This window comes from Lepus europaeus, chromosome 1, assembly GCF_033115175.1.
Source record: "Lepus europaeus isolate LE1 chromosome 1, mLepTim1.pri, whole genome shotgun sequence".
In the NCBI taxonomy this organism is placed as follows: Eukaryota; Metazoa; Chordata; class Mammalia; order Lagomorpha; family Leporidae; genus Lepus; species Lepus europaeus.
The window spans coordinates 17309331-17332702 of NC_084827.1; the positions used below are offsets into that span (position 1 = coordinate 17309331).

Here is a 23372-nt window from a genome sequence, read left to right on the forward strand (position 1 = left end):
GCCCCAAGATCACTCGCCAGCCACCATAACTGACGGCATCTCAATCCCACGCCACTGGGGCGTCGTGGCACAGCGGGTTAAGCTGCTGCACAGCTTAGGGCTACAGGTTAGAGCCACAGCTGCTCTGCTTCACACCCAGCTCCCTGCTAATGAGCCTGGGAAGGCAGAAGAAGATGACCCAAGTGCTGGGGTCCCTGCCACCCACCAGGGGCACCCAGATGGAGTTGTGGGCCCTGGCTTCAACCTGGCCCAACTCCAGCCATTGCAGCCATTTGGGAGTGAACTTGCTGATGGAAGATCCTCTCTCTCTCTCTCTCTCTCTCTGCTAAATAAATAAGAACATCTTTTTAAAATTCCCATAGCATTAGCTCCCCTGGCCTGAGGCTAGTCCCCTTCTCTACTTACTGTCTCTGAATTCTCCCCTTGGGCTGGCTTCCTCCTCTGAGCCACAGGCATGAACCAATGCACACAGGCCTTTCCCCAGACCCCAGGTCCCCTCCTCACCTTCGTGCCCTTCATTGAAACCGCTCTGGGCACGACCCAAGCCCCCTGTCGTTGCTAGAATCAGGCATGGACAGCAGTCCTGGCCACAGGTGATGCTCTGGGGCACTTTGGCTCCTCCCTCCATCTCCATGGCACCCCTCCCTCTCGGTTCACCTCCTATTCAGCCACACATTCTCCATCGCCCCTCCCCCAGCCCATTCGGTAAATGTGGATCCTTCGAAGGGCTCTGCCTTCAACTTCTCTTCACCGCGGAGTATTCCTGGCTCACCACCCACAGCCATGGCTACAACCTACACACTGATGGCTCTTCTTGTTTTTCAAGGCTTATTTATTTATTTGACAAGCAGAGTGACAGGGAGAGAGGGGGAGAGACAGAAAGTCTCCCATCTGCTGATTTTACTTCCCAAATGCCAGCAACAGCCAGGTTTGGGCCAGACCCAAGCCAGGAGCCTGGAACTCCATCTGGGTCTTCATGTGGGCGGCAGGTGCCCATGCACTTGGCTATCAACCACTGCCTTCCAGGTGCATCAGCAGGGAGCTGGGTTGGAAGAGGAGGGGCTGGGATTTGATTCAAGCTCTCTGATAGAGGATGGGGCTCAACGTGCCCACCCGTGATGGCTTCTGAGTCTCTGTCTCCAGCCCTGACCTTGGTCTGAGCTTCAGCGTCACAGTCGGAACTCCTGAGTGGCCCAGAGTCAACATGTATGAAATTGGACCCGTCATTTTCTCCTCCCAATGTGCTTCTCTTCTTCCATTCGCCATCACTCTCCCACACAGCCGCGGCACTTGGGTAATCTATTCAGCAAGTAGTGGGAAACCCTAACAGCAGCCCGCCTCCTCTGGACTAGAGTTGCAGCCGTGGGCCAGACACCTGTGTGCACCCATGCCTCATTGGTGGCTGTGCGGGGAGGCTCTGTCCCACTCCATGGTGTTCACTGGGGATTGGAGTTATTTAGGAGGGGGACCAAGAGGATTCATGAGCCTGCACTTAGGGGTGTGTTCAGCAACATCACCAAATCACCCTTAGGGGCCAAAGATCACCATCCCTAACCGCCAGGGACGGTGGAAAAATTATTTTAAACCTTGTGCTGTAGGTTCTTGGGCTGTACCTCCCAGTTTACATTCACCACATGTGTATGTATTCTCCACGTGATACGCTCTTCCAGGTGGTCCCAGGAAGTAAAAGGCGAGTAAGAAAGACCCCGTGTTGAGTTTAAAATCCACCTGGGGAGCTAACGCACGGATACACACAACCACAATGCAGTGAAGCCCGGGACCATGGATTCGCACGTGCAGAGGGCTTGGGGTTCCAGCTGTGAGCTCAGGCGTGCTGGACCAGCAGGCTGGAGTCCATGGTTAAACAGGGCCACGGGCGCGGGCCGGCTCTCTGGGGCCAGCTCTGCTCACTCACCACAGGTGACCTGAAAGCCAGCCAGCCTGGCTCTGGAAAGTCCCCTTGTATACAAAGTCCCACTGGACCCTGGGGAGGACCCAGCACAATTCTGCCTTTGCTGTGTGTTCAGATACAAACCCAGGTGACATTTTTTGATTTTACACCGTCTGGTGATAGGGCCCACTGGAACCCACAGGAATTTAAAATGTCCCAAGCTTCGAGAATAGACCCTCCCTTTGCAAAGTTAACGGGACTGTGGACTGTGTCTGAGTTTTGAAAGAAAAGTGATACATCGCGTGCAGGAACACTTGAAATCAGAGAGTGCAGAACACATGTTTTTAAAAGGTACTGCTTGGTGTCAGAGCAGAAACAAGCCTTTTGTTGACATGGATGGAGGGGCACAGGGCACACAAAACATCGAAGATTGTCACACACACACAGCCCGAGTGTTCACGGGGAACACCCTCGGCCGTTCCCATATGCGGCGTGGAAACGCGGCTCAGAGCGATCCTGCAGAGGCTGCCCCCACCCCGCAGCACGCCCTCCACCGCTCCACCTGCAGGCAGCGCCTGCGCACAGCCCACCGGCCCAGGGACGCGGCTGGGCCCCCGGGAACGAGCCCTCCAGCCCGCCGGATCTGGCACAAAGACCGCAGATTAGCAGCTCAGTGGTCACGTGAGCCCAATTCACGCCCACCCCACCCCGTGCAGCTCCGCATGGGGCGGTGGGTGAGCCTCCTACACAGGGGTCTTCGTAGCTGACTCCTCCCATCCTCACCCCTGCACAGAGCAGTTTTTGAAAAAATACACGCGTGGGGGAGGCGAGGGGAGGGCCTCTTTATTTCTGTCACGGGGTACATCGGGCTATGGGATTCTCCAACCCCTCCTTCCACCCCAAGACTTCTCTCTCCATTTCTCTCTCCACTTCTCCACTTCTTTGGCTCCTGGCCCTGGACTAACTGCTCCTCTCAACAGCCCTAGGTAGCAGGTGTGACGGCCCCTATTCCACACGCGAGGACTGGGGCGCAGAGAGTAACTCGCTCAGAGTCTTAGGGCTAGTACATTGCCATAGCTGGTTCTGAACCCACACCCGTTTTGACCCCAAAGCCCCAAGATTTGATTGCCGCGCATTACATAGCAAGAATAACCAATACTTCCTGAGCAATCACTGAACACTGGGCACTCTGCAAAGCGTTTCTGAGACCAGTCTCACCAGGTCTGTGATCCTGAGCAAGTTCACCTCTACATTATAAAACATTTTTGTAATATAATTCGTTAGAGAGATCTTCCATCCTCTGGTTCGCTCCCGCAGAAGCCTACAACGACTCAGGGCTGGACTGGACCAGGCCGTAGCCAAGAGCCAGGAACTCAATCCTGGTCTCCCAGGGGGGCCGGTAGGGACCCATCTACTTGAGCTATCACCTGCCCCACCCACCCACCCAAGGAGTGCATTAGGAGCTGAGCTGGGGATGGGACCCAAGCACTCCAAGGTGGGATGCCGGCATCCCAACAGGTGTCAACAGGTGCCTTAACCTCTTTTGGATTTAATTTCCCTGTTTGCAAAATGAGGCTTAAGCGAAAGCAGCTGCGGGAGGCTGACACTTGAAAAGCCTTGGGAACACGGATCCGCACTCATTCACCTGCGAACATTTTGTCTCTGGCATTTTTCTTGAACTCTCACTTCCATTTCACAAGAGAGCAGCCTAGGCTTGGAGGGGTTAAGCAACGCATTGGCCAGGCTGTCCGGGGGTGGGGTGGGGGTGGGGGCGCTCCTGCACACACGGTGAAGTCCAGCAAGCCGAAGGGACCGGTCCGCAGGTGGGCCGCACCTGGAAGACGAGACACGTGCTCCCGGGCGCTGCGGCAGGCGGAGCGCGCCGCAGCCCCCCCTGCAGCCGGGAAGGGTCCTAGGCTAACGCAGAACTGGGAGGGGGGGTCCTTCTTGCCCCGCACTGGCCGTGTTGGGGGTCCCACCCACCCCCCCCCCCCCAGACGTCCCTTCCATGTCTCCACGGGCCGCACCCGTGCGAGGAGCCAGCGGCTCGGTGGTGGGGCCCCAGCCCGCGCCCTCCACCCCCACCGTGCCCGGGCCCCGCCGCCGCCCCCCGCAGTCCCCCGCCCGCCCGCCGCGCTCCAGGGCGGAGTTTCCTCCCCGCTCATTGTTCGCGGCCCAGCGCCCGCCCCGCCGCGGCCCCGCCCGGCCCCGCCGCCGCCGCCGCCGCCGCCACGGGTGCGCTCCTGGGGGAGGGGCGGGGGCCGGCGCGGACGGGACGGGATCGGAGTCGCCGCCGCAGCCGCCGCCCGGGCCGCAGCCGCCGCCGCTCCAGCGCTGGCCGCACGCCCTAGCCGGGCTCTGCCGCAGCGGCGGGGAGGAGGAGCCGCGCCAGCGAGACCCGGGAGCCCGGGCGCCGCCAGAGCCGCCGCCGGGCCTGCCGGAGCGGCGCGCACGCTCGCTCCCGCCGCCGCGCACCGACCCTCGGTCCGCCAGCCCCGCAGCACCTGCTCCAGGGCCCCGGAGCGAGGACGCGATGCGCTCCGCGTTGGCGCTTGCGGCGCTGCTGCTGCTGCTGTCGCCGCCGTCGCTCTCCCAGGAAAACAGTGAGTGGCGCGGGCGCTTGCCGGGACCCCGCCATACCCGTGCGTCCCCGGCCCGGCCGCTGCGGGAAGCCCGCGCGCCGCTGGGTCCGACCCAGGCATTCCCTTCCCTCGCCCGGGCCACGCGCGGAGCCCTGGCCTTGCACCAGCTGCGGCCGCTCCAAACTCCAGAGCGCCGCAGGTGCGGGGCCTTGGGCGTGGAGGGGGCTGCGTCCCTACGCCGGGCACCGGGCGGTGGATGGTGCGGGCGCCGCGTGGGGAGGTGGAGAGAGATGGGAAACTTGCGAGGGTTCGCGCTTCCGCGGGACCCGCAGCGTCTCCCGAGCCTTGTCGTCGTCTTTGGCGGGGATAAGGGACAGCGCTGAATAGGCGTGGATTCCGGACAGGGCAGCGGGCTGGGAGTTAGCGAGGAAGGCTCCGCAGCCGGTGACAAGGTCCCGGGAACGGCCCGCGCGGGCGGAGTGCCTGGGGCTCGCGGAGGTTCGTCCGAGCACAGTGCAAGCTCACTCCACCTGCGCCCGCGCTATTGCAGGTGGAGGGAGTGAGGGGGCTCTCCACGTTCCAGAGTCGCGGGGTCTCTGTCCCCGTGTCTCCAAAGGAGCAGATCCTTAGCCGTGCAAGGCCCGCTTAGTGGGACCCCCTCCTCTCCCCGACATAGAAAAGAACTTCTCTCTTCTGAAATGGATTGGGTCGCATCTTAAAAAAGCACCTTTGAAAGGGCACCTGGCTCCTGAAACGGAGCCGAACCCTGGAAACACCCGCCCCCCTTTCTCCTGAACGTGAGATGTTAGACCTTTTTCTGGTGGGACAGGTGGGGGCCCCAGGAAGAGCAGGCGTCTCATGGGACTTTCATGTTCTCCGGAGCCCACTGAAACAGGTCTGCTGGGGGAAACGGCTTAGGGAGCACCCCCACACCCCCGACGGTTCCCGGACAGTAGTGGCACCTGGGTGGGTAGGGGGCTGGTGGTCTGGGAGGTGGAGTGGGGAGGAGTGATGCTGGCAGAAACCGCAGGCTTGAGCATCGTCTGGGGGCGACTGAGCGAAAGTGAAGAACCGTGGGTACAGCCCCGAGGGTGCAAGGTGCTGTAGGTTTGCACAGCCTGTGGGCCAGAGAAGGTGCTGGAGTGTGTCTGTTCCCCAGGTCTTTATGGATCTTCCTGGATCTTCCCAGGCAGCCTTTGTGTGGGAGAGGGGGAAACCGGCTTAGTCCCTGGTGGCTGAACCACCCCTCCTTGGAGAAGGTGGGAGTGGCCCCCTACTGTTCTCCCCCAAGGGGAGGTACTGCTGAGGCGGCTGGGATTGTCCTCCCAATAGTCTTTCCCAAGCCCAGTGTGTGGTGGCCCTGGCTGGAGCTTGACATGTGGCAAACGAAAATGACCGTGCCCAGCCCTGCGCCAGCCAGCGAGCCACCTGGCCCCGGGGTGCGCAGCCCCCACTGCCTCCATGCCACCACTCCCTGTGCAGTTGGAAAGGAAGTGCAGGAGGGGACATGATGGTGATTTGCATACAGTGAAGCCCAAAAAGGCTGAGGGGTGCAAGCTTGGGGCTTGGGGCCCCGGGCCAGCTCCATCTCCACCCAGCTGCAGGTGTGGTCTGCTGACCCGGGGAGTTCTGTGACTTGAAGCAAAGCAACACAGGTTTCTAGCGTAAGTCTCTGGGGCGAAGAAGTCCCCAGGCATGTCCCCGGCGCTCAGCTTGTAACACAGGCTCGCCTTGCTCCGGGAGAAGCCTGAATCCTTGGGGCCTTGGCCGTGCTCTGGGAGAGCCAGCCCTCCCTGTAAGCCTCCCTGTGGGATGCCGGCGTGGAAGAGTGGAAGGGACGGCTCGTTGAAATTCTGGGGTTCCGTGTCCCCTCTGAGCTGAAGGGACAGGTTGATCATGGCTGTCACCGTGACAGTCATTCAAAGGGTGGACTCCGGGCACGAGGAAGGGGGGCAGCACGCAGGCTTCCGGTCAGTCGGACCTGTGTCTCGCAGCCTCAGTGTTTCCGTCTGTAAAATGGTAACAAGACCCCTGAAGTGGAAAGGGAACGTATGGCAGGGGCTTGGTGCTGTGCCCAGCTCAGGGTCAGAGCTCAAGGAATGGTAGCCATGGCCACTGCCAGCCTGTGTCTCTGAGGCAGGCCATGCGTGGAACTCTGCGAGTGTGTGTGAGCGCTGGGTGCCGTGGAATGATACAGATGGGGGGGAGGGCGAAAAGAGGCGGCCTGAAGGAGGGGGGTCAGTGTTGGGTGGCCAGTGTTCCCTGGGGCGACTGAGGTCCCTAAGCAGCCAGAAGTGAGCAGGATCCATCTGGGGTGGGCGGGGCAGGGGGGGTGGCAGGCCTGAGAAGGGGGGAGCAGCCACTGCAGGTGCCCTCCCCCCGGGGGGTGCAGTCCTGCAGGGTGTGACCACCCAGGGGAGGCTGAGGATCCTCAGGGCCAGGCCTGTAGGTGGGGGGGAGGTGTGGAGGCTGCGTCTGCTCTGCCATTTCCCCTGGGAGAGGGGGGTTCCTGCCGCTGCGGCTGCCTTCCCAACACCCACCGTCCTTGCAGAATTCCCCTGGGCAGGGAAGGCAGCAGAGCCAGCTCCCATCCATGCTCAGGGGTCCCTTCTGCCAGGAAGCCTTCCCAGGTTTCTGTGATGGAGTCACTGCAGTCCATGGTCTGTCTTCCCACCGTGTGCTGAGCCCCTTCTAGGTAGGCTGGCCCCAGCTGGCTTTGGGCTCCCTGGAAGGGGTGTCCCTGGGCCCTGGCGTCTGAGTGGTGAGCATCCAGTGAGGGGTCCCCTGCCAGTAGCGGCTGTACCTGGGACGTGGGAAGTGGGAGACGCCCTCTCTACACCCGCCTTGCACTTCTTGGGAGGGGGCTGGGATCAGGTGCAGAGACACTGGGGCCCTGGTAGGTGAGCTGAAGGGGGCGCTCTTGCACCTGCCAGGAGCTGGAGCCTGCCGCTCTGTCGGCCTCCTCTCCTGTCAGTGCCCACAGGGAGGTCAGCTGCCGGGGCTTCCTGTCCGGCCCTGTTCCCAGGAGCAGGCTCCCTGGGGCTCTCCAAAGGGCCGCGAGGTTGCCGATGGTGACTCGCCGATGGTGACTCCAGCCCAACTCCGAGTGTCCTCTTTGAAGATGGGAAACTCTGCACCACGAGCTGGCCGGGGAGCCTCTTTGTGGTTGCATAGACCTTAAGAGCCCTTCAAGCAGCTGCTCGCCCAGTGTTGAGAAGGGAAGTAGGGGCAGGCCTCTGGCAGGGTGGTCAGCACGCTGTCTGCTGGGACACGGGCGTCTCGTTTCTGAGTCTCTGTGTTGGAGTTGCAGCTCTGCTCCCAGTTCTGGCTTCCTACCAGTGCGCCTGGGAGGCAGCCGACGGTGGCTCAGGGGCTTGAGCTCCTGCTGGCCATGGAGGCGACCCGGATGGAGCTCCTGGCTCCTGGCTTCTGCCTGGCCCAGCCCCGGCTGTTGTGGCCATTTGGGGAGTGAACCAGTGAATTGGAATCAATCTCCCTCCCTCTCTCCTCCCTCTCTCCTCCCTCTCTCCTCCCTCTCTCCTCCCTCTCTCCTCCCTCTCTCCTCCCTCTCTCCTCCCTCTCTCCTCCCTCTCTCCCTCTCCCCACCTCTCTCTCCTCCCCTCCTCCATCACTCTGCCTTTCAAGTAAATTCAGTTTTTAGAAATGGAATTGAGTGGGCAGAGGGTGACCTACACAGCTCCTCTAAAGAACCCAAAGCTTGCTGAGAGCCTGGATCCCAGCGCTGAGCACCTGCTGGCCATCGCCCTCAACCCACTCCTTTCTGAGGTGACGGCAGCCCGGGGGGGTGGGCCCCCTGCCCAGGTTCCAGGAGGGGAGCATGAACACGTGTGTGCAGCCACAGGTCCTTGTCCCAGACCCTGGCCCTTTGCCTGCTGCTTCTCTCCTGGGAGTTGGAGACCCACATTAAGCACCCTTTTAAAAAGGGGGTTTGTAGGGCATTGTGGCGTCGTGGGTTAAGCTGCTACCTGCGGTGCCAGTATCCCATACAGGAGCCAGTTTGACTCCTGGCTGTTCCACTTCCGAGCTGGCTCCCTGCTATTGCACCTGGGAAAGCAGTGGAGGATGGCCCAAGTGCTTGGGTCCCCGCACCCATGTAGGAGACCCGGAAGAAGCGCCTGGCTTCAGTCCCGCTGTTGTGGTCGTTTGGGGAGTGTCCTTGCAGAGGGAGGGGGCTCTCCCTCTCTCTAACTCCGCCTTTCAACAGGGGGCGGGCCCAGCGGGTTCCACAGCAGAGCCCTCCCCCAACATCTGCTCTCAGCAGCTCAGAATCCAGACCCCCCCCAGCTCAGATCTGGGGGCCACTGCTGCCCCCTCGGTCCCCAGCGCTTTCCCCGACACGCGTGCGCACACACACACCCTCTCTTCCTTTGTAGCCTATCCCCCTTGGGTCAGCCACCTCGCACTTCCCTAGGGCCAGGGCACAGGGTGGCACCCCGTCCGCCAATTGTCACTGCAGGAAGGCTTCGTGCTCTGGCCCGGGGGCCGAGAATGCTGGGCGGCGGCGCTCGGCCGGCTGGGGTGCACGGGCCCTCCCAGGGCCAGCCCCCTGGGGACACATGGGCGGGCCAGGGGGGCCTAAGGCTGCCTGAGCTCTGATTGCCGGGGGGTGGGGGGGGTGGGGGGGGTGGGGGGGGTGGGGGGGGTGGGAGGGTGGCCCTCGGTGATTCGCCCACATGATGGCGATGTGGTGGGCTGAAGCCAAGGCTGTGTCGCAGGGACAAGGCCCCTCGGCTGAGATCACATCTGGGTGGCCGCTGGGACTAGGTCCCACGAGCAGCTCGTCCCCCAAGTGCCCACAGAATCCACTCCTCCTTTCCCCTTGCTCTGCTTGAATGCCGCCTCCTCAAGGAGGCCTTCCAGGAGTGCCTTGTGTACAGCCCCCCTCCCCGTACTTCCTAGCACGCGTCACCCAAGAAGTATTCATTTCTTTGTCTCATCCCCATTGGACTAAAAGCGCCAACAGGGCAAGGACACCTGTCGCTCAGTGGCGTGGCCACAGCGCATCGTGGGCGATCAGTAAACATTAGCTGGGTGCACGAGTGCATGGCAGTGCTATTGAGAGACCGGTGCATTCCAGCTGCCAGGTGGTACGGTGTGCGCAGGCGCCGGGACTCAGTGGTAGGAGATTGTGGGAGGCGGAGCAGCCTCCTGGCCTCCTTGTGCACCCACAAGGTCCTCCAGTTAAGCATCAGAGCTATTGTTTGTTAGAGTGTGGTTTGGCTCCTCATAGCCACAACAAAAGGAGGATATTAAGACGGAAGTTAGCACTGTGATGTAATAGACGTTTGGGGCACTGGCATAGTGATTCTTCCATCATTAGCATGGGGCCTCATGGCCCATGATAGCTGCTGCGGTTCCAGCCATCAGGAGAAAGGAAGGAACAGGAAGGCTGCAGCGGCTCCTTTGAGGGCACCTCCCGGAAACCACGCATGACACTTCTGGAACTTAGTGATGTGGCCGCGTCTAGCAGCAAGGGAAGCAGAAAAGAGAAACCTCATCCTTAGCAAAGAGTAATTTTAATTTCCGGTACCGAAAGTCTGTGGCGGGCTTATGAAGAAGCCACGGAGAAAGGGTGTGGGAGCAGGTGACTGGCAGCCATGACAGCTTCGTCTCTGCAGGGGTGAAGCAAGAGCAGTGGCCCAGCCCAGCCCTTCCGGACTGAGCCCCTGGTCTGTGGCTCTGGCCACCAAGGGAGACGCAGTCTCGGGGGGCTTGGTCCACGAGCCCTCTATGGGAGCAGCGGGGGCCTGTGGCCGCACACCTGGACGAGGTGTTCCAGGGAGCTGCCTGGGGGCCACTGAGTCTTGGGGTGCACCTAAGCGGGAAGATGAGGAGTAGCCTGGTTTAGGGTGGGGGATGTTCCGTGTGCAGCTTGCCTGTGCGTGTCCTGGCAGGAGAATCCGGGGACGCTGCGTGTCCCCCTACTGTGTGCAGTGGTGCTGTGGGTACGATGCAGGGCAGGCGACACTGTGTGTCCCCCTACTGTGTGCCACAGTGCTGTGCGTGCTCTCTGCAGCAGAGTTCCTTTGAGAAAACAGTTCAGTTGGAGGGGAAGGCAGACGGCAGCCTCCTGGTGCTGTGCCCTGGGCTTTGGCGCTGGAGGCAAGGACTAGCCTTGGGATCTCACCTGGCCTCTTTCCCCAGAGGTGGAATGGGTGCCAGGTCTCCCCGATGGTGAGGACGGAAGGCAAACCCACGGAGGTGGTGCCGACGTGGCATCCCTAAGCGTCGCCACTGTTGGTTTCTGATGTGCGACTCGGCAGCCCCGGAGCCGCCTCCTGTGGCCCTGCCCCACTTGGTCGCTGCCCCCTAGGCAGTTTATTTGGAGTGGAGCCCCCAGTTCTGAGGGGTTCACTGCCGACCCCAGTCCCACAGGAGAGGACCAGGGTGGGCTAAGCTAGGAAGGGGCTCAGGTGGCCAGCCCCCACCTTCCTGGTGCTTCTCACTGCAGCCACTGGAGGGCGCTGCCCTGCACGTTCGGGTTTCCAGTCCAAATTCTTTCCTGAAGCCCCCAGGGCACGCTGACCTGGCGGCCCCAGAGGCTGCGCCCATGGACAGGTGTGCTGGCCGTCGGCCGCTGGGCCGGCCCTGCTGCACGCTCCTGTCCCTCACAGTGTGTCCCTCTCCTGTGTCCCATCTTTCTCCTCCCATGCACCTCACCCCAGCTCCAGCACCCTGCAGTGAGGTGTGATGTGTGCTTCCCAGCCCTGCACCTGCTACATCAGGAAGGGAGAGGGGCCACGGGGGCGGGTGTGCGTGCGCACTATAGCCCAGCCACTGTGAGCACGGGGTGGGCAGGACCTGGGGATCCCTGCTTGGGAACTCACCCCCCACCTCCGGGAGGGCATCGCCCATGCTTCAGCTTACCCCAAATGGTTAATCAAGACTAACACTATTTCTTGTTTTTACTTCTACTGGTCATAAAGCAAGCAGTATATCAAACTGTGTCCAAAAACCCACTAGTAGCCCTCAGGATTTCTTTTTAAAGATTCTATTTATTCGTTTATTTGAAAGGCTGAGTTACAGAGAGGCAGAGCGAGAGAGAGAGAGAGAGAGAGAGGTGTTCTATCCACTGATTCACTCCCCAATTGGCCGCAATGGTCAGAGCTGCACTGATCTGAAGCCAGGAGCCTGGAGCTTCTTCTGGGTCTCCCATGCAGGTTCAGGGGCCCAAAGACTTGAGCCATCTTCTTCTGCTTTCCCAGGCCATAGCAGAGAGCTGGATCAGAAGTGAAGCAGCCAGGACTCGAACCAGCACTCATATGGGATGTTAGCACTGCAGACAGTGGCTTTACCTGCCCCGCCACAGCGCTGGCCCCTGCGTAGGACTTCCTAGTGCCTGTCCTTAGCCCTGTGCGCCCCAAATGAACCTTAACCACAGTGCAGACGCAGCGTGTGCAGGCAGGGTGACCAGCTGTCCCCACTGCCTGCCTGGGGCTCTTGGCCACGCGGAAGAAGCCACAGCCGCACAACCCAGGCTGGTGGAGCGGGAATAGAATCCTAGGGCGCCCTCCTTCCCCGGGGCATTGAAGGAACACACATGGGGACTGCGGCCATGTGAAGCCGGCTTGTCCCAGGGTCCGCTGTCACCAGTTGCACTCAAGGCTGGCGGTCCCAGGTGAGTGTCACGATGGTGCCAGCACGCTGTGGGAAGTTGGCTGCGAGTGGTTTTGATTGTGGTCCTTCTGTGCAGATGAGAGCAAACAGGGTTGGTGGGCTGCTTCCAGCTGGTGCTGCCTTCCCGCTGTCAGCACCTGAGTCCCATCACCCTGTCACTCCCTCGCCCTGCTGGGCCATCCTAGGGGGAGCGTGGAGCAGAGGCTCTGTCAGCGGGGACCCTGGTGTCTCAGTCAACAGGGCTGGCTGAGTGCGTGGATCTCGTCCGCCTTTGGGCCACCGTGGCTCCTGGAATCGGGGCTGTGTGCTTGTCAGTGAGGCGCCCAGCGGGTGTGTGCTCCCCAAGCTACCACTCCAGGCGGGACAGGGAGCAAAGGCAGGTGTGGCTCTGCACCCCAGCCCTCGGGGACTCTCTTGCCCCGTGTCCTGCCCGGGCTGCTGTCACCTGGCGGCCTCTCTCCCCAGGGCACCCCACAAGGTTGGTTCTTACTTGGGGCCAGCCTGGGTTCTGTGACTTCGTGGTCACCTCTGGCCAGCTGCTGGGGTCAGGCAGGTGCTCCGTCTTGATGCGCAATCCCCCTGGCATCCTGCAGAGGGCGCTGTCCACCAGGCGGACTCTGGCTTTGAATCTGGAAGTCTGGTTCTGTCTGCGCCCACACGCCCAGCCTGACGGGCGCTGGGGGCTCCGGCGTGTGGGTGCTCAAATGTGTGCGCTGGATGGGGACAGGCACGGGGAAGATGATGCTGTGACCCTGGTGGGATGCCCACCAGTGTGGCTTTTACTTTTTTTTTTTTTTCATTAATTTATATGTGATGGGCATGTTTCTTTTTAAATTTTAATTTATTTTCATTGTGTTTGAAAGGCAGAGAGTCAGAGGTTGCATTCACTGGTTCACTCCCCACCTGCCCACCACAGGCAAGACTGGGTCAGGCAGAAGCCAGGAACTTGACCTGGGTCTCCCCCTAGTGGCGGGGACCCAAGTACTTGTACCTGGGCCTGCACCTGCTGCCCCCCAGGGTGTGGATCATAGGAAGTAGGAAGAGAACCGGGACTTGTACCCCGCCACTCTGAAGTGGGATACGGGCTTCTCAAGTCGCAGCTTAACAGCTGTTCCAAACGCCCGACTCACTGGTTTGTTAGCATACACAGTGCCTGGTCACGGGGCTCTGGGGACTCGGTAGCACGCTGCCTCCCCGTGCCGGAGCAGTGGCCTCCGCTCTGCCGCTGGGGTCCCTGGGCAGCAGGTCATCGCTGGCCCAGCTGTGGGGGAACACGAAGAAGGCAGCAGCTCTGGCACCAGGAAGTCCTCTGGGCCTGGCTCTCCTGCGCCCACCCCCTCCCTGGAGCCACACCGCTGTCTGCCCCGGGCAGGGGGGTGCAGGACAAGGCTGGAAACACAGCAGAGAGAAGAGGGAGAGGAGGTGGGGAGGGCAGGGGGTGAGGACCGAGGCCGGCACCAGAGCCGCGGGCAGCCCTGGACTTGGCCTCTCTCCGGCCCGGGGACGTTCATTCGCTCCCTGTGACTGGGGCTGAGAAGTCACAGGGGAGTCTCCACCGGCGTGTCCGTGGCCGCCCCGTCTCTGCTCCCGCTCTGATGTCATCAGGCCCCTCCCCCACTCCCGGGGGCTGCGTGTCCAGCTGTGTGCACACCTGGCTCCAAGCAGCCTGGCTCTGGGGCTCTGACTCACTTCCTAGGCGGAGCCAGCAGGAAGCCCCAGCTTCCTTGACCGGCTCTCAAGCTTCAAACTTGGCTTTGTTTAAAAGAAACTTGGCCTTTAACCCTCCCGGCAGGCCTGGGGAGCCAGTCTTGAGTGTTTAGTTAAATCCTTTCATTTGCTTTGTTTTTTTTTTTTTCCTGAGTTGATATTTTTTAATGTTTTAAAAATTTATTTGAAAGGCAGAGAGAGAGAGAGAATATCTTCATTTGCTGATTCACCCCCCAAATAGCAGTAATAGCTGGGATTGAGTCAGGCCCCAAGCCAGGAGCCAGGAACTTCATCCGGGTCTCCCACATGGGTAGCAGGGGCCCAAGCGCGTAGGTCATCCTCCACTGCTTTCCCAGGTGCATTAACAGGGAGCTGGATTGGAAGTGGAGCCTCCAGGACTTGAACCTGTGCCCTGATATGGGATGCTGGCATCACAAGCAACAGCTCAACTTGCTGCACCATGACACCTGCCCTGGTGTGTTCCAGTCCCCGCGTCACTCCCCCGCTGGCCAGCCAGCCAGGAGCAACACCGCTGTCTGTCTTCTAACACCACCAGATGGGGACAGAGCTGATGGGGGCAGAGCGATGCTTTCCCCTCCCGTCTCGGGGCCAAGGGGAGGGTTGGTGTTGAGCTTTGCTTTTCTTCTTCCTGCTTAGTGGAGTCTCAGCCAAGCCTGAGCCACCCCCGCCCCGCCCCAGCACACCCGTACATCTTCTGGGGAACGTGCATGTCTGTGGGTTATTCTGCACCAAGCAGGAAGCAGGTGTTAGCCCTGGAAGGGAGGCGGCCTCTCCAGGACAGAGCGCAAGGCAGTGGGAGTTGCCGGTAGCTCCGGGCTCCCCTGGCTGTGGCTGCAGAACTTTCCACCAGCCCCTGTTTCAGACCTGGAGCGGACATTGGTCCTCACCAAGGTTTCCAGGGGCCGCGAGCAGCTCATACACATCTGGTTGTTTTCACGGCTCTGGGAGAGGGGCGTGGCGTGGGAACGAGAAAGTATTTCCCAAGGTTGTTTTGCGCTTACTCGAAGGGAAGAGTCTAGTGCCAACTGTGCACACACTTTGGTCCAGGCGTGCTTGGGCCCAAGGAAGTGGAGCAGGTGCTCCTGGGAGCCGAGGGACCGCAGGGCCTGCTGCTTCCCAGCCAGGCAGCATCGTCTTGGGATGGGGGGAGGGTGTCTCCTAGACAGCCTGGGTTAGGGGCCAAGAGTTCCCGACCTTCCCTGGCCTATCCCCCCCCCCCCCCCCCAGTGCCTCCTCCATCTGACTCCCCTATTCCATACCAGGAACGTAATGCATGACCTCATCAAAGGGAGCTGGGTGACACCCATGCGGTCCTGCCCTACCGGGGGAGGATATCATGCAGGGTCTGGCCAGGGTGGAGACGCCCCCAGAAATGCAAGGGCCGGAGCTTGTGCACAGTGATGCTAACCTGCCCCCGGGAGCTGAGTATCCAGTAGAAGGAGGCACATGGATCCCAGTGTGTGAGAGCGAGATGACCCAGCCTCGCCCCTGCCCATGGTCTCGGAGCCGTCGCAGGTACAGCAGGACACCTGTACCAGATGTGGCCCCGATGTCCCCCGGCCCACACGGGAGCCCCCAGGTCTCATCACACATGTGGCCACTGGGGCTGCTCCTTGAGTCGATGTGGGGTTTCTGCCATGCGTCGGGTGCTGTCCTGCTGGGGGCCCTGCTGAGGGGCGGAGGCGGGCGGGCACCACCTGCCCTGGCCCTGGCCCGCTCTGGCTGCTGGGTTGGCTGCTCCTGGGCTTGCTGCCCGGCTGGACAGCTCTGGGTTCACATGGCTTGCAACAGGTGCAGGGATTAAGGGGCCCCGGAGAGTATTGCTTTAAGGAAGTGAGCCTGCCCTCTGCGGGAAGAGCCCCGCGCCCTGCCGGGGCTGGCTGGCCGCCCCTAGACAGGGTCTCCAGGAGCTGAGGACCCCCTCTTGTTAGGAACAGCTGGCGCCCTCTCCCTAGGAGAGGAGCAGAGGAGGGGGGAGGGGGGACAGCCACAGGAGCAGCAGAGCCAGAGCCTTGAGTGGTGCAGCAGGGGGCTTCCTGCTGGCGGCCTTGGCTCCTACTGGATGGGGGTCAGGTGAGGTGGGGGTGTCACTGGTGCTGGGCCTCTGACTTGCACTAGTAGGTCATGGAACGCCGCCCGCGTTGAGCACGATGTGGAAACAGCTCTACCACAGGCCCCTGGCGCCGGGGCGTTCTTCGCTGTGCACCTGCCACTCGGCCTCCTCCAGGCCCTGGGCGCAGACAGCCCTCTCTCTGAGTGACAGCTGGCCAGCCAGGGGTGGGTCTGGGGCACAGCTGAGGGTGGTGGCCCACGCAGGGATTTCCTGGAGCGGGGGCTCCATGTGCCCCCGAGGGGCCCGGTGCAGCCTCGCCAGGGGCCGTTTGAAGCGCGCGCAGATGTTGTGAACAGCGCGGGCTGCAGTGCGCCCGGCAGCCCTATTCAGAATAATTCGAAACTGGAAGTCGCCCAAATGCCCGTCGGCGGCAGAATGGGTGAATAAATGGTGGCGTGTCGACACAATGGAACATTCTGCCGCCCTGAGAATGAGCCGTCCGCAGCCGCACAGCAGCGTGGGAAAGCCACGTGAGTGGTGTTGGACCCCGGGCTGTGCGGGCTGCGATGCCACTCACAGAGCGCTCCACAGCAGGCACCGCTCGCCCCTGGTGCTCTGAGCGGGAATCGCGGTTTCCCCTGGGGATGGAGGGGAGGAGAAGGGGCCATGGGGAGGGCTTGCAGGGCCGGTGTCCCGCCACGTGACGTGCGTGTTCACCGATGCTCATTCAGCAAGCCGCGCCCTCACGGTGCGTGGCGATCTCTCAATGTCTGCCGTTCTTCAATGCAACTCGGATTTGAAAGGGGGAGGGGCTGCTCCCTAAGAAGCTTCTGATGGTGACAAGCAGCTCTGTGGCCCCACTGTGTGTGAGGTTCCTGGACACCTGTCCCTGGCTGTTCCCTCCCGTGAGAGCCGGGGCGGGGGAGGCGGGCACTGGCTCTCGGGTTCCCAGGGCGGGGTGCCGTGCTGGTGCAAGGCACGTAGCGTGAACAGTCGCAGCCCCTCCACAGGGGCTGCAGGTGGCCTGGCTGGTCGGTGTGACAGCTTAACCAGGGAGCGGGCGCCTCCGTGGGGACCCCGCACGCCAGACCCGCCTCTCTGATGTCTGTTCTTGTACTGTGGGACCGTCGGGTCCGTACCCATGTTCTTCCTTGTGTGTTTGCTTTTTGCATAGCCGTGAGGCGCAGGGGGTTTCTCCCGGGCGGTCCTCACGTGGCTTGGTTTCTCATGGCACAGGTGGGCTTGGCACCTTCTCCAGGGAAGTCACAGGGTAGGATCCGTGGTGGGATTAAAAACTCGGGCTTCTAGCCTCAAAGACAGGAAGGACCTAAAACGAGCAGACCAAAATGATCATGGAAAATGGAATGGAGAAGATCAGTTTATTTGGGGTAAAAACTTTGGAAATTCATGTTAAGTTTTTTAGCATACACATTCTTTTTTTTTTTTTAAAGATTATTTATTTGAAAGGCAAAGTTACAGAGAAGCAGAGAGGGAGAGAGGTCTTCCATCTGTTGGTTCACTCCCCAAATGGCCAAATCCAAAGCCAGGAGCCAGGAGCTTCTTCCTGGTCTCCCACACGGGTGCAGGGGCCCAAGCATTTGGACCATCTTCTGCTTTCCCAGGCCATAGCAGAGAGTTGGATTGGAAGTGGAGCAACCGGGACTAGAACTGGCGCCCATATGGGATGCCTGCACTGCAGACAGTGGCTTTACCTGCTACGCCACAGCGCTGGCCTCATGGCATACACATTTTCTGTGGCCGGCTGCCAGTATTTGTGGAGTTGTATGGGACCACGGCCACACCCATTACCTTCAGATCATCCGAGCTCAGCCGCTTCTGGCTCATGGCAGCAGGGGTGGTGGCTGTGGCCAAAACCCATCTATGGCGCTGACCCTGGCCCTAGACACAGTTTGGCAGCCTCTGTGTCACAGGGTCTTCTGCACACAGGGCTGCCACACACGGGACCCTGGAGGGGGAGCCTCTCTCAGCTGCACGCTTGCTGGGTGTTAGTGGATTACTTAACCTTCCTCCACCTCAATTTCTTTGCTTTTTCTTGTGATCCAAGAGCTGGATCAGAAGTGGAGCAGCCAGGACTCGAGCTGGCGCCCATATGGGATGCCGGCCCTGCAGGTGGCGGCTTTATCCACTACTCCACAGCGCCGGCCCCTACACGTATATTTTTAAATATTTAATTGAAAGGCAAAGTTGTATATAAAAATGCAGAGACAGAGTTCTTGCACCTGCTGGTTCACTCCCCAAATGGCCCCAACAGCCAGGTCCAGGCCACACCTAAACCAAGACCCTGGAACACCATCCGGGTCTCCCACCTGGGTGCAGGGCCCCAAGCACTTGGGCCATCCTCCGCTGCTTTCCTTGGTAGGGAGCTGGATCACAAGTGGAGCAGCGGAGACTTGAACTGGCTGTCATATGGGATGCCGGCATCGCAGGTGGTGGCTTAACCTGCTGCGCCACAATGCCAGTCTCTTTGTGTATCTTCAAAAAGTATATTTGTTTTCATTTTTGTTCTTGAAAGAGACAGACAGAGGTCTCCCATCAGGGGCTCATTCCTCAAATATTCACAACAGCTGAGGCTGGGCTGGGTCAAAGTCAGGAGCCAGGGACTCCACCCAGGTCCCCCACGTGGGTTCAGGGGCCCAAGTACTTGAGCCATCACCACTGCCTCCCAGGAAGCTGGAGTCAGGCATGGAGCTGGGACTTGAACCCAGGCACTGGAACATGGGATGCGGGCATCCCAGGCAGCGTCCTGACCACAGCACCACTCGCCCAGTGTTTCTAGCCATCTTCTGTCTTGAGCCACGCCAGTCGGGATGGCTGGTGGGAAGGGAGGTGGAGGCATCGAGCCTCACTCCCCTCAGCAGGAAACGCAAGCCTAGGGGACAAGGGTACACCTGCAAGGTCGGAGCATCAGCAGCCCCTTTGACCCCACCCCTGCGCCCTAACACCAGGCGCTGGCCCTAAATAGTGCTAAGAGGTGAGGCTCAGGCCAGACTGGGCTCTGGGGTGGCCGTCAGGGCAGAACCCCAGGCTGACAGCAGGAAAGCCCCTCCCCACCTCCCTGGCAGGCTTCTCTGAGGAACTGCTCCCTGGAGCCAGGCCCCACGCAGCCCCGTGTGGTCTTCTCTTGACCCCGGCAGCTTGGCGCGGTCATCTTGTCTACCTCCACACATGACTTGGAAACCTGGGAGGGAAGGGCCCAGGGGGTCTGGGCCAGCTGTGTGTATCCTGCCATGGTCAAGGCCTGTGCAGGGGCCGCCTGCAGGAGAGGTGGTCAGCGTGGCCTGGGGACAGGGAACGGGGTGAGGAGCCTCCCCGCCCCCCCGGGCACAGCTCGGTGGGAACGTTTTTGGGGCTCCTGTTAATTGAGCACTTGCTATGTGCAAGCGCTGTTCGAGTACTAGAAGGTGTGAACGTGCTTTTATTTTTTTCTTTTTAAAGATTTATTTATTTATCTGAAAGAGAAAGGGAGAGACAGAGAGGTCTTTCATCCCCCAGACAAGGCCAAAGCTAGGAGCTCCATTCGGGTCTCCCATGTGGGTGCAGGGTCCAAGTATTTGGGCCATCTGCTGCTGCTTTTCCAGTTGCGTTTGCAGGGAACTGGATCAGAAGTAGGGCAGCGGGCACAGGAACTGGTGCTCATGTGGGATGCTGGCCTTGCAGCCCACAGCTTAACCTACTGCAGCACAACGCCAGCCTCAAACCAGTTACTCTTTGTCCCTCCTCCCCACATTGGACAGGAGGGGGGAAGGGTAGTGTGCAGGCTCCTGTGCTGAGCTGGGGCCCCGGCCTGGCGGCACAGCCAGCGTGCAGACTGGAAGCTGGGGCGGGCTCTCTACCTCCGTCCTCTGCTGCTGTCGGGGCTTGTGCAGCTCGGGGCGGGGCGGGGCTGTCCTCATCCTCACGTATTCAGGGTGACCATGGAGAAGGGGTGTGGGCCTGCAGGGAGGATGTGCCCAGGTCCCCTGTCCCCTGGTGAGCCCCGTGCTGGCCTGGGGCAGCCTCTCCTGCTCAGAGAGATGAGCAGCCGGAGCCCCACTGTGGGGAACTGGGGGTGCTGGGAGGCCAGCCGAAGGAAGCCAGTGAGGGCGGGGCAGCTCCAGGTTTGAAGATTACAGTCATCTTCCTCGGGGCAGCTCCTGGCCCTTATGGGAGACCAGTGCTGCTGAGCCAGGCCCGATGGCCCCACTGGTACCAAGACTCGCAGTAGCCAGCAGAGGGGCCCAAGAGGAGGGACATGCCTGGAGCCTTGGCCACACTTCTGGATGGGGAACCCTACCCTTCCTACTGTGTCTGTGCACCCGATTTTGAAATTTTATTTGAAAGACACACACGCAGAGAGAAGCAGATCCTCCCATCCGCTCATTCACTCCTCAAAAGCCCACGACAGCCAGGGCTGGGCCAGGCCACCACCTGGAGCCGGGAACTCCATCCGGGTCTCCCATATGCGTGGCAGGGGCCCAAGCACTTGGGCTGTCACTGCTGCCTCCCAGGGCGCACACAAGCATAAATGTGGAATGGAGAGCAGGGTTGGGGCTGGAAGCAGGCCCTCCAGGAGGGGTCGGCATCCCAAGCAGTGTCTCAGCTGCTGCATCACGGGCCTGCCGTTCTGTGCTCACCCAACCCCCTGCTGAACCCTTTTCCTAGTTCCCTCTGGCTGTTGGAGGACTGGCTGCCCTGGACCACAGAGCTGGTGCTTCCTCACGGTGCTGGGGGCTGGGAGGCCGAGGTTCTAGTGAGGGCCACGCCCCCTTGCTGTGCGCACACACAACAGAGTGAGGAAGCCAAGTGTCTCTTCTTCTTTTTTTTTTTTTTTTTTTTTTTTGACAGGTAGAGTGGACAGTGAGAGAGAGAGACAGAGAGAAAGGTCTTCCTTTTTGCCGTTGGTTCACCCTCCAATGGCCGCCGCGGTAGCGCGCTGCGGCCGGCGCACCGCGCTGTTCCGATGGCAGGAGCCAGGTGCTTCTCCTGGTCTCCCATGGGGTGCAGGACCCAAGGACTTGGGCCATCCTCCACTGCACTCCCTAGCCACAGCAGAGAGCTGGCCTGGAAGAGGGGCCACCGGGACAGGATCGGTGCCCCAACCGGGACTAGAACCCGGTGTGCCGGCGCCGCAAGGCGGAGGATTAGCCTGTTGAGCCACGGCGCCGGCCCTCTTCTTCTTTTAAACAGCATTCTGTTGCGTTTTATTTTTTAGAAAGTTTGGTTTACTTGAAAGCAGAGTTACAGAGAGAAGAGGAAAGAGGGGGAGAGAGATTCCATCCACTGGTTCACTTCCTATAGGCTACCAAAGCCAGGAGCCAGGCGCTTCCTCCAGGTCTCCCACGTGGGTGCAGGGGCCCAAGGACTTGGGCCATCTTCCACTGCTTTCCCAGGTGCATTAGCAGGGAGCTGGATTGGAAGTGGAGCAGCAGGGACTCAAACTGGCGCCCAGACGGGATGCTGGCATCATAGGCAGTGGCTTACCCTGCTGTATCACAACACTGGTCGTATTTTTTGTTTTTAAATTAATTTATTTGAGAGGTAGAGTTACAGAAAGAGAGAGAGAGAGAGAGAGATCTTCTATCCATTGGTTCACTTCCTAAATGGCTGCAATGGCCGGAGCTGTGCTGATCCGAAGCCAGGAGCTTCCTCCGGGTCTCCCATGCGGGTGCAGCGGCCCAAGGACTTGGGCCATCTTCTACTGCTTTCCCAGGCCATAGCAGAGAGCTGGATCAGAGGAGGAGCAGCTGGGGCAGGAACCAGTGACCATATGGGATGCTAGTGCCGGCGGTGGAGGCTTAGCCCACTATGCCACAGCGCCAGCCCCTGGCCCTGTTTTTTTAATTTTAATTTTTTGATTTGAAAGAGAGATGCCACCCACTGGTTCAGTCCCCGCATGCCCACAACGTCCCGGGCTGGGCCAGGCTGCAGGAAGTCAGTCACGGTCAGCCATGTGGACCGCAGGAACCTGACTGCTCGAGCCGTCACCTGCTGCCTCCCAGGTGTGCATCAGCAGAACCTGGAATTGGAGAGAACTGGGATTCAAACCCACACTTTCCGGATACGGGATGCCCTGTCCCAGCCAGTGTCTGAACTGCTACACCAAACACCCACCCCCTTCCTCTTAAAAAGACAGCGCTCTTATGGGGTTCCCACGCTCTTGACTTCATCTGATCTATTCCCCAGGGCCCCAGCTCCCAGCACTGTGCGCTGCCACTGGAGGGCGTCATCCTGCCTCTGTGGCGCACCTTCAGTCCGTGACACCCTTTACGCCAAGTTCTGCAGCCTTGGCTGTGGTGCCCTTAGCCCGGGCGGAGGGCTCTTCGATGGGGATCTCCTGCCGACTGTGATTATTATCTTCTTTGCACAGAGTCTTTGCAGGTGGAACTACACTTAGGATCCACAGCACATTCTGAATTCTGTGTATGTGTGGCCTGCATCAATGACAAGTGTCCCTAGAAGAGGAAAAGGGGGCCTGGGACCCCTGTGGCAGAGGCTGCAGGGACCCTGTGGCAAACCGAGGGCTGGCATGATGGCTGCTGGGAGCCGGAAGCACTGGAGGGGTGGGGGCTGGTGCTTCCCCAGAGCCTCCCAGGGGCTGTCCTGGGAACAAGGGAGAGTGTGTTTGAAGCCTCCGTGCCCCTGCATCCTGGCTGGAGCCAGGCATCACCCATGTGGGAGGGCAGACATGAGGAACATCAGCGCCCCCTAAAGGCCCCCCAGGGCCCACACCCTGAATCCCTTTCCCAGGGCGCCCTCGCCCAAGGCCCACTGCCCAGTCCTTTTTCAGGTCAGCTGTCTCCTGGGAGCCATTTGGTTAGGACCCTGGTGGTGGAGGTGGGGCTGGGGCACAGGGCTCCGGGGTGAGCGTGGGCTTCTGGCTGAGGGAAATGGGTGCTTAGCCTGGGGCAGGGACTCAGCCCTGGCGTTAGGGAACTAAGTGCGCGTGGTAACCTGGGGGAGCATCAGCGCCTGTCGTGCGTGCAGGAGCACCTGACACGCTGGGGCAGGACAGGTCAGAGGTGGGCCTGGGGGCTCCTCTCAGCACTGGAGTTGGGTGGGGGGCTGCCCCAGGGCCCTCTGTTCTCACCAGCCCCCTCCAGACTTGCTGCTCAGCTCCCATCGGGAGCCTGGTGACGGATGTTACCCACCTGCCACAGGCCACAAGCGCTGGGGGCTGTGAAGGGTGGGCTCTAGCGAGCTGTGAGCACCTCAGACCTCCCCATGGTGGGACCCGGGGCGGCTTCACCCCGTGCCTGTCCCACTTCCTGGGAAGGAAGGGGCTGGCGGAGCAGAGCATGGCCGCTGGGACAGGAGGAGGGAGGCGTGGACAAGCAGACCCCAGCGTCCTGCTCAGGACCCTCGCCCACACCCTCAGGGACTTGGAAGTCACCTGGCCAGGCGGCAGGCAGGTGAGACCGGGCCATCTGTGCCCTTTACCCAGGCAGGGAGGTGGCCACTCATCTTCCCTGGTGGGTTTGTG

General features: G+C 60.7%; 1 protein-coding gene across 1 annotated transcript in view; it reads left to right on the plus strand.

Annotated features, from left to right (window-relative positions):
* Positions 1–4418: 4418 nt before the first annotated feature.
* Positions 4419–23372, plus strand: part of PODXL (podocalyxin like) — a 38526-nt gene continuing 19572 nt past the window's right edge. The window contains exon 1 of the mRNA XM_062199057.1: positions 4419–4494. Coding sequence (XP_062055041.1) covers positions 4425–4494 — 70 coding nt within the window. The 5' untranslated portion in view covers positions 4419–4424. The remainder of the gene's footprint in view (positions 4495–23372) is intronic.